This window comes from Bacillus rossius, chromosome 11, assembly GCF_032445375.1.
Source record: "Bacillus rossius redtenbacheri isolate Brsri chromosome 11, Brsri_v3, whole genome shotgun sequence".
NCBI classification, from domain to species: Eukaryota; Metazoa; Arthropoda; class Insecta; order Phasmatodea; family Bacillidae; genus Bacillus; species Bacillus rossius.
Window position 1 is genome coordinate 58,581,675 of NC_086338.1, and position 10,784 is coordinate 58,592,458.

The 10,784-nt window shown below is 41.1% G+C and overlaps 1 protein-coding gene across 1 annotated transcript; it reads right to left on the minus strand.

Moving 5' to 3' along the window:
* Nucleotides 1-3,439: 3,439 nt before the first annotated feature.
* Nucleotides 3,440-10,192, minus strand: LOC134536521 (transmembrane reductase CYB561D2-like). The gene is made up of 3 exons (XM_063376246.1): nucleotides 9,642-10,192; nucleotides 8,481-8,764; nucleotides 3,440-6,746 (listed from the first exon to the last, which is right to left on the minus strand). Exons 2-3 carry the CDS (start codon nucleotides 8,721-8,723, stop codon nucleotides 6,234-6,236), a joined length of 756 nt encoding a protein of 251 aa, XP_063232316.1. The 5' UTR covers nucleotides 8,724-8,764; nucleotides 9,642-10,192; the 3' UTR covers nucleotides 3,440-6,233.
* Nucleotides 10,193-10,784: the final 592 nt, after the last annotated feature.

Here is a 10,784-nt window from a genome sequence, read left to right on the forward strand (position 1 = left end):
AGCTCAGGCCACTCCTTACCATCCAAACCACTCAAATGAAACACACGTGGAAAACTGGACATAATGCTGATCACTTTGAAAACCTCATGGGTAGAGACCGGAAAAATTCGCGGGTTCAATCACCTTCAGGATAGACTCCGCTACACTCTACACACTCGGGAAAATGCCACCTGTTCATTGGCTGCTGACTTGTGAGTCGTCTCGACTGAGAGTCTGTGATTCGACACTTCTTTGAGCGAGGGTCTCTGATTGGCCCTCCATTGCTCCAGATTAATAGTGAACCAGTGGTAGAAGCAGCACTAAGGTATAATTGTTTGAATTGTAGCATATCACGAAATGAATCCGCGAATTTTTCAGGTCTCTACTCATGGGTCCCCCTCGGTTCAAAGCCTTTATCAAACACCCTCTTGTGTTTTGAAATGCGAACGTAGTATCCCACACGGGCCTTAGATCTTCTAGGATCTATTCTCTTAACATATGAAATGAAAAAGGTGTTCAGCTGCGACCTCAAATGCGTTTACCAGCCTTTAAGCCATAAGTCGTAAACGTACGATGTGTTTCCTTTTTTATTATTATTTCGTGATGGACCTACTGCCAAAGTTTGTAGCTCGAATTCTGACTTATACTTTTTTTAATAACTTTTAGTGCATGCAACACACAGACCAGTATCTAATAAACCGCTAAATTGACTCAACGTGTGATGAACAGAAAGGGTAAAATGCGTGAACGTGAGTTCAACCACGCAACTTGCTTCCTAAACACAACTTTTCAGTGAATTCGTCCGTTGCCCGATGGACGCCATAAATCTACTGACGTCACGGCTTGGTTGCGTATCAATGACAGAAGAGGTTGACTTATTGGACGCGATTCACGACAAACATGCATGGACGTTGAAGCTTATCCTGTTACACTGTTTGTGAATAATGTCACTGTATTTCATGTCTGTCGATTCGAACATCGGGAAATCGTCCTGGGATAGTCCACTGTGACGTAGTTTTGAATCGTGCCTGACTTATGATACTTACGTTACGTATTCGAGCCCCATGCGTAGCATGTATGCGTGAAGTGTGTGAAGGGTAAGTACATTTTGAAGCCTTTCCACAATGTCCTTCGGAAAAAGGCGGTGTTCTTAAATAACCTTTAACATATGGGAGTTTTATCCACGCATGTCGCATACGAGGAGTCTCCATCTGCACATGTCAATATGTCCGTTCCCGCTACGATTCACAAGTAATTCTCTTTTTTAAATTTTTTAGAAACGACCCTCCGAGGGGTACAATTTAAGCTGTGAATATTTTCTCATTAAATACTTGTAGTACATTTGTTTTATTTGCTTCTAAAACTGACTTGGGGACTTGTATTTATAACCTACCGTTGTAGAGGTACTAGGTTCGATTTCAGGTTTCGTGAGCAGAATTTTTGGAGTGAAACTTCTTTGGTTGCGATGAGAGTAAAATTTATAAGCCAAATTTTAATGCAACGTTTTCGTGAAACATTGTTATGAAACGTTTCTGACGCGAAAAGGACAGATAATAGGTGCTTGGGGGGACTGCAATTGATTTAGTTGTTGAGGAATATCCATCCCCTGGAAAAAAAACGGTGGTGGGGGGGTTCTCCCCCGGGAAAATTTGGGGTTTGAAGGTGCAAAAAAGGTGATTTTTAGGCATTTTTCTTTCCTAGATATTCTAATTATAGTTGGTTGCAGTATAAAATTTATTTTTATAAAAAATATTTTCAGAGTACAAATTTGTATAAACACAGTGCTCACATTACCACGATTGGACTAAATGCACCATGCACAACATACGGGTTGTATCACATAAATCATATTTTTCATATAACTACGAAACTAAATATATTATTGGAGGGGACGAAATTGAAGACTTTTTATATGGGGGGGAGGTGTCACCCTGTCCCCTCCGGTTTCGACGCCCATGTCTGTTGTATGCTTAATTATTTTTTTAAGGTTTCGTTAGCACAATATTCTTTTGGGCTCATATCTGTGCCACATATTGAGTTTACTTTTATGCACAGTCTCATTTGTGTTTGTAGGTTTTTTAGGTTAACATAGGTTTAAAGGTTTTTGTAAGTATGTTCACAATGCTGCCACCCTTGAGAAGCAAGCTTTAGGCTGTTAGCGAGCATGATTTGTTTTATCTCCAGTTCAGGAATGTCATTTTCTTCTTTTCATAACGGCAAAAGACTGAATTCAATCACTTCCGCTAAAGTCTGGGACATATCAAAGGACCAAAACATTTATTTAATGTTAATTTGTACCTTAAATAATTACATGTTGCAATGAAAAATATACTTAACTAATAATTCAATGGTATAGTAATATAAAATTATATATTTTAATCAAAATCTTTAATTTGATGTAAAAATCTAATTCAGATTTTTTAAACCTTTTTATGCAAGCTATTTTATTTTAATATAAGTGTAACGAAATAATTTTTGTCACACAGCAATGCAGAGTTTCCCGTTGACGTTAGTTCTCAATAATCAGTATGCTAAGCAATCCATTTACAGGATAACAATGCCTACATGGTCAGATGTTAGTGTTAGTGGCTGCTGTTTCAGAATTTGGCTGTCCTTGCACTTTATCCTATAGCCTGGAACATATTTATTTACTACCTAATGTATTACACTACGCACACATGAAAAACAAAAAAGTTTTAACTTAAAATAATTATAGCAACATGCAAATATACTAAAGAGTGTTTCATGTTCCGAGTTGGTACGAAAATATATGAACACATCCATTAATTTACGAATGTTGCTTGACAGTTTATAACCAGTAATCTTCGTTAATTCAATGTGAACAGTTTAAACACAGTTTTTTTTTCAAAGTCAGAGAAACTTTTTTTTAAAATTCAAACATACAAAAGTAATTTATTACGCAAACAAGTAAGGTCAGTGATATTAAAATTGATACACGGTGCCTTAACATTTGCGTCACTGAATTTTCCAGCGAGATAACTTGGATTTTCAATAATCTGTATTAAGTATTAGCTATGTGTGACATTCCATGGCCAGGAACATTTGGAATGTGCTTTTATCAGTAGTTCTCTCGCTCTCTTTCCGATAACGATGTAAGTCATTAAGCTATCTCAAAAGACCTCTTAATGTGTAGCGATAAAAGAGCATTCATCACCGCTTAAAATACGCGATGCCAGTCCGCATCATTAGTTGTGCTATCTCTTACAAGATACTTAATGAAGGGAATTATAGAGCCACAATTTAGGTTAAATCAGTAGACGACTCTACATATTTTATGTAAAAAAATATGCGTGTTATTTTTAACAGGACTTAAAATAGTTTTAAGACTTTATGGTGGCAGACTTGATGAGTTACAGCGTACACATTGACTTCCTTGGACTAAAGTCAAACGGTTGCTCTTTGAACTGTTTCATTGTAATATGTTTAACTCAGTAACTGGTTATATGCATTCTGTACATGTTCATATAGGGGTTATTTCTCGTTCAAATCAAACAGATCTTGCAAAAATTTTAGCATTACTTATATTTGATGCTTTCATGTGATTGGCTCCTTAATCAACTAAGCAATAGTCGAAAATATGTGCCGAACGCAGGTCGTGCAGCAACAGAACAATCACCAGGTTTATAAAATAGTAAATGATCTGATTTGTTTCATGTTAGTAGATGGCGATACAGATAATTATGTGGTTTGATAGCTCTAGTAATGCGATCAATATTTAACACCGAGGCATAACCATAAACTTTGCGATCGATTCAAGTTATCGACTCCCGTGTAACTTCACAAGCTCTTTCTTCTCAATCAAGAAAATGTTTGGAAATACGGCTGCCTAACATAACATAATTACTTAACACTTTCAGTCACACCTTATCAAATCTTAAAATAAACATAAAAATTACGATTGATTCAAGCTGCAAAAAATCACTTTTTTCTCAACCACGTAAATGTTTTCAATTATGGCTGCCTAAGCATATTCACCTAAACTAATTTAGCTCTTAGAAAACTTGATATAATAAGTCCGGAAGAGCCAGGAAGTCAAAACACCACCATTATTTCATGATTAAGGCCTTATTCACTCGATCTCTGGACAGATACGAACTCGCATTCACAACAAAACTACTTGTAACTTTGACTTGAACCAATAGCATCATTCTTTTAATGACAACGAGCCTAAACCTTTCTGCCGATCCGTCGTCTTCTTTGATATACAGTTGACGTCTCAGGTTCACGTTTAATATGGAGTAACTTATATTTGCTTTCTTTAATCATATTGCAGTAAGTTAATGAACGTACAAAAAAAACTCGATCGTCCGCACTCGATGGAACAAACAGATCTGCAATAGAAAAAAAAATTCGGAGAGTAACGTGAAATTTTTTCCCCATAAAGGTTTTAACGATGCATTTTTACTAGATTACATAATTTATATGACGTTGACACAGTATCTATATTTACCTGCAGTAGGCTTAAAATAATTTGCAGCAATAAGATACTCTACAAAAGAAAGTTTTAAATATTTTTGTGTTTAAACAAATGTAAAAATATTTTTGATGAAATTACTTTTAATATTATATGTATCTTATGTTCCGTTAAGGCAGACCATTTATTTCTGCAGCAGAACATTTTTTATGAATTTGTAATTTTCTAAAACATTTTGAATAATCATATTTTTGAGTGAAATTCTTTGGATGAACAAATTCTCAGTAAAATAACTTATAAAGTTTCTAAAAAGTAGCACTTGAGAAATTCTTTGTGTTTGCTTTTAGTGTCCCTTCACTGCAAATTCAATAAAAATTGTATGCTTTAATTTTGTGTTCCTTTACCGTAGTAACGTAATTTCTTCTAAAGTTTCTACCTTGGAAATTATTTTCTAAAACAGTAATGGGTCTTTCATTTTTAATGGCATCGCGTGGGCTCTACGTGTTCTCTTTTACGAGGGTTGAAATGTCGTGGCTTTTTATAACTTTTTTTTTTTTAACATTTCACAAGTGCAGTTTGTCCGCGCTGCTTAGGAGCTCGCTGCCGTACATGCGTGTTTTAAAGTCGGGAAGAAAAGCTTGCTCCAAAATCTCACAGCTCCTGACGAAAAATCATAAAAAATATCTTGCTAATTAAAAATTATTTTTAAAAATTTGGAACGATAATTTTGCCTATAGTTTTCTAGGATCACCAAAGTTTAATATTTTAACAAAACATTCTCTATTTTGGTGAGCGTTTACCTGCCTGAGTATCAGTTATTCGGACGTCTGAATTGACGTCCTGTGAAATAATTTCCGTCGGTGAGACCGAAAATAAATACGAGAAGTGATGAAATGAAAGATGAATTTTCAACACACCTATGCGTTTACATAATCTTCATTTACAAACTTATTTTATTGAGACCCTGGAGGTGTCTTAACACTTAAGAAGCGAGTCATTAAACAAGGCTCAAACAAAACTGAACTTAATCACACACAAAATGTTTTTCTCACAATTTCAGTGGCCTTCGAACACTTTTCATCACAAGAGGGAACACACATTTATTTCAATTAAGGCCTCAGGACATTATCTTGACGTGGCCACTAATTTATTAATGTTTGACTGCATAATATCTATTTACGAGTGATTAAAAATAAAACATTTTATTCAGAGAAAGAGTTTTTGATTATGCTATGGAAATAGATTATTCTAAACAATGAAGAAATTATTAGTTATGTCTATAATGACAAATTTCTTGTTGGCTCATGGTGAAAAAAAAAAAAATCAATGGCCCACACGAATGTTTCTCCTCGTAGCTGTCGAGCCAGCGAGACTTTTTCCACCGGAATTATCTTCGTCGGGGAAGTGAGTGAGTCCTAGGTGCGGAGGAGCGACCTGCAGAGCGAGTAGACGGACCTGGCTGCGCTCTGCAGCACCAGGAGGGCGACCAGCACCAGCAGCACCCCTCTGTGGCTCGTCACACCCTGAGGAGCGACCTGCAGAGCGAGTAGACGGACCTGGCGGCGCTCTGCAGCACCAGGAGCGCGACCAGCACCAGCAGCACCCCTCTGTGGCTCGTCACACCCTGAGGAGCGACCTGCAGAGCGAGTAGCCGGACCTGGCGGCGCTCTGCAGCACCAGGAGCGCGACCAGCACCAGCAGCACCCCTCTGTGGCTCGTCACACCCTGAGGAGCGACCTGCAGAGCGAGTAGACGGACCTGGCGGCGCTCTGCAGCACCAGGAGCGCGACCAGCACCAGCAGCACCCCTCTGTGGCTCGTCACACCCTGAGGAGCGACCTGCAGAGCGAGTAGACGGACCTGGCGGCGCTCTGCAGCACCAGGAGCGCGACCACCACCAGCAGCACGGTGCAGGCCAGCTGCGCCTCCCTGCCCGCGGACACGCTGAAGAACCTGGTGTACAGCCCCGTGACGAGGGCGCACACCCCCAGGGCGAAGGTCGCGGCCCCCAGCAGGAAGTGGGCCAGCTTCACCGCCGCGAGCCGCACGTGGTCCCTCAGCCTCGCCGAGTAGTTGGCGGCCAGTCCGCCGCAGTTGGAGGCGACCACCAGCACCACGTAGACCAGCCCCAGGACCGAGTGCGGCGACGCGAAGTGCGGCCGGTCGCTCGTCCGCTTGACCACCACCTCGACGACGAAGCCGCAGAGGACGAAGCCCGCCGCCAGCAGCTGGAGGACCCAGTGCGCGCGCACCCGGGTCGGCCGTCGCAGCCCCGCCGTCAACACGTTGCCGCGCGACATGGCCATGATGGCCTCCGCCATCAGCGTCAGGGACTGCGGCACACGCGCGAGGAGAATCAACAACTTAGCGTGGCCACTGCGCGCGTGACTGCACAGGTGGAAGTATATGGATGTGTCAGAATACGTGTGTGAGCAAGTATTACAGTGAACAAGTATTACAGTGAGCAAGTACGCTGATGTGTAAGTTTGAAACTGTGCTGTAATGAAAACGTGACATCGAGTGTCCCAGACCCAAGACTCTGCTACCTCTCCGCCGTCGAACGCCCCACTCCTTGTTACGCTCAAATGTCTAGAGGAAATAACAAGTTCAAATATCATAGATTTTCAGGAAAACAAGTTTTTTTTATTTCGTCCTAGCATTGACAAGGGTTGGCTTAACCCATATGGGCGTGATTATGTTATCGACTGCCATAGCAGCGAAATGACAAGTTACATTTCTGTAGAAGGTCTACGGGTTAGCCATGGCCGTACTTCAATACCGCCGGCAGAACTATCTGTAAGCAGAACTTAGTCTACAACAATCCCGTATGTTTCGGGAACAGTTGTATTGCACCAACGATCTATGAGGAAACTGTCTCCTAGATAAACAGAAAATTGGATGTGCCGGTATTCAAATTTGACACCTAGTAGCCATAAATTTACCACATGTCGTGAATAAAGCTCTATTAATAAACATTAATGTGTGCATGTAGTCCGCGTGCGACAGAAGTGAAACTTCTTGATTATTATATTTTTAGGTATAGGAAACATAATTATCTTTGGTTGAGGTCACAGATAAAAAAATTCAAGGATGCGAGTGCTGAATTATGGTATTGCGCAAGAATGCAAGTGTTAAAGTGTGCAAGTGTACTGCGTCATTTCTACCACTCCCCTGTCGTCTGTTCCTCTACCGGTTCCCCCACCACGTACCTAACTGTTCCCCTCATGCGAACGAAATTTTCGTAACGCTTGATAATTGAAGACCCCTCAGCAATAATTTTCCTTTCAAAAACATAATGATTAATAATAATAATAATAGATCTCCCCTTTTTACACTTTGTTAACAATATTCACTTAATTATCCAGGAAATATGGCACTCATGAAAGCAATCTTGCATGCGAGTGCATCTAGTCACTTCAAATTACATGCGGTATTTTGACAAATATAAATATTTATAAATGAATAATAACTGAGAAATAAATATATAAAATAAAACCTAAGAAACCTTAAATTAGTTTTATGAAGATGAAAGTTAAAAAGAGCATTTATTAAAATTCAATATAATGTATGAACAAATTAAACGTATAAGTTATAACATTGTTACGCGAATAAATGAAAATATAATTCAATAAAAATTAGTATTTAAAGTAAAGTATAAATACAAAGTTATAACAATATATAAAACTCACTTAAACATGAAAGCCATATCTTCATCAGTTAAATTATCTAGCCAAATAGTAACATTTTTTTCTATGAAGTAGCTTGGCTTCTGGGTTGTAGCCGCGTCCTTGGCGAATAACTCACCGACGTTTCGGTCGACATTGCAGTAACCATCATCAGGGAGCAGTTATATGCTGGGTCAGTAGGTAACTGCTCCCTGATGATGGCGACTGTAATTTCGACTCGAAACGTCGGTGAGTTATTCGCCAAGGACGCGGCTACGACCCAGAAGTCAAGCTACTTCTACAATGGCCGTGAAAGCCTGCGAACTTTATATTTGTTTTATGTGAAAATAATCTTTAGCTTGGATGACTGTTCCGCGCGGCTAGAGGCAGCTTGTAACTCACCCCTATGGTGACGCAGGCCGGGTGCCACGAGAACAGCTGGTACGTCCTGAAGCTCACGTACAGCAGGTAAGCTGTCAGTCCAGCCACCAGCGTGTGGGTGATGTAGCTCAGGGCGGTGTTCGCTAGCCGCACGGGGTCGCTGTTTCCCTGCCCCTGCTGTCCGCTCACGGCATTCCCATCATAGGCAGCTGGTTGCAAGTCTCTGTCGTGTCCCAGGTCTCCTTTCTCTTGTTCCTTAGACATGCTGCTCCTTTAGGACCGTCGACAACCGGAGGAATTGGAACCTGCACGAAAATAAACAACCACCATCGACTTTTCTATTAACAAGTTAGAACACCACCACTGTGTTCGAATAAATCAACGCTGTTATTTGAGAATGTTCTTGCAACGACTAAGATTGATATAAATCAATATTTTGGACATACGACATTGCAATTGCGTATGTCTGAAATAATGATTTAAATCAACAACGCTGTATTCGTCCCATGGAACATGAAAAACATAAATATTCAGAAATACATGTGCTAATTAGATTTTATAATATCGGGAAATATTTTTTACTGTGGAGAATATAATTATATATAGACAATATTATAATATGTCATCTGGCAAAACGGTTACTTAATAACCCGGGTTGTGTATCTGTCAAAAACAAAATTGAGTGACTATTATTTGTAGTAATAATACATCTGTAACGGAGTCGTGTCTATACAGACTATATTTTCAAAGTAGTGGTACTTTTAGCTATAGGAAGTAGAAGCCAGAGAAACCATTTTAACTTTTATGTGAGCCTATTTGTTGATTTTTTTGATCATCAAGCGAAAACAATAAAATGTTTTTACATGAATGTCGCATGGAAGTTAATTTTTTATTATATTAATTTGTGTTATATATATATATACAAAATACTTTTCCTAAGGGTGGTAAAATAAAAAAGTTTGCAAAAAAAATATGTCTCCAAAGTTAAAGAATCTTTAAATGGATTAAAGATACAGGGTATTTTTGACCTTTTACAAAACTCCACATCTAAGAAAACGAAAAAAAAAAAAAACTGGAAAAGAATGTTTAGTAATAAAAAAACCATAAGTTTAAATCAAATCAAGGAAAAGGAAACATTTTACGTATGATATATATTAAGCTGTGTGGAAGTGGTTCACTCACCTGGTGTCCCTGCTCCCGTGAGCGCTGACTGAGCGCTGCCTCCTGTGAGTGCTGACTCCCGTGAGCGCTGACTGAGCGCTGCCTCCTGTGAGTGCTGACTCCCGTGAGCGCTGACTGAGCGCTGCCTCCTGTGAGTGCTGACTCCCGTGAGCGCTGACTGAGCGCTGCCTCCTGTGAGTGCTGACTCCCGTGAGCGCTGACTGAGCGCTGACTCCTGTGAGTGCTGACTCCCGTGAGCGCTGACTGAGCGCTGCCTCCTGTGAGTGCTGACTCCCGTGAGCGCTGACTGAGCGCTGCCTCCTGTGAGTGCTGACTCCCGTGAGCGCTGACTGAGCGCTGCCTCCTGTGAGTGCTGACTCCCGTGAGCGCTGACTGAGCGCTGCCTCCTGTGAGTGCTGACTCCCGTGAGCGCTGACTGAGCGCTGACTCCTGTGAGTGCTGACTCCCGTGAGCGCTGACTGAGCGCTGACTCCTGTGAGTGCTGACTCCCGTGAGCGCTGACTGAGCGCTGCCTCCTGTGAGTGCTGACTCCCGTGAGCGCTGACTGAGCGCTGACTCCCGTGAGCTGCACTGCGCCTTGTCGACCCAGGGTCGTCCCAGGTGACGTCACTGCCACGAGCTCCGATAAGCCACACACCGCGGCTTGGATCAGCTCGGCTCCGCTGCGCGTCAAGATCAATGTCATCGTCTCGGCACGCTTGCACGTCTCGCCGCTGTTCTACCTCAGCGACATTCATTTGTTGTTTGCAGTTGCTTTGCGGAGAAACCCTTTGTTTCACAACGTTTTTCATATACGCCCGAATACCAGCCTTCGTGTAAGTTCGGGATTTTTTGCCTCAGCTCTCGCTGTACGGCATTTGGTGGGAGTAATTCCTTGAATGCGACGTAAGTCTCGTGGATGGGAAATGTAAACAACCACGATGCTGACATCTGTGACGGATGGCCAAAGTAAAACACTATAGTATTAACTGTTGAAATGAATTTGAACAAGATGGGCAGTGTTTTATTGAAAACTGTTGTCGAAAAAAATCATGTCTAAAACCGGGGTTTAGTATTATTTTCCAAGTCTTTTTCGCCCTTATCGGAGCCGTTTCATTATATAGTTTAAAATTGCTGGAGGGCAGCGAAGTCTAGCGGAGGGTG

Coding starts and splice junctions, on each gene's coding strand:
- LOC134536521 (XM_063376246.1), bottom strand. CDS start 8,723: ATGTCTAAGGAACAAGAGAAAGGAGACCTGGGACACGACAGAGACTTG. Junction 6,747..8,480: donor CGGCCTGCGTCACCATAGGG/GTGAGTTACAAG, acceptor CGTGTGCCGCAG/TCCCTGACGCTGATGGCGGA.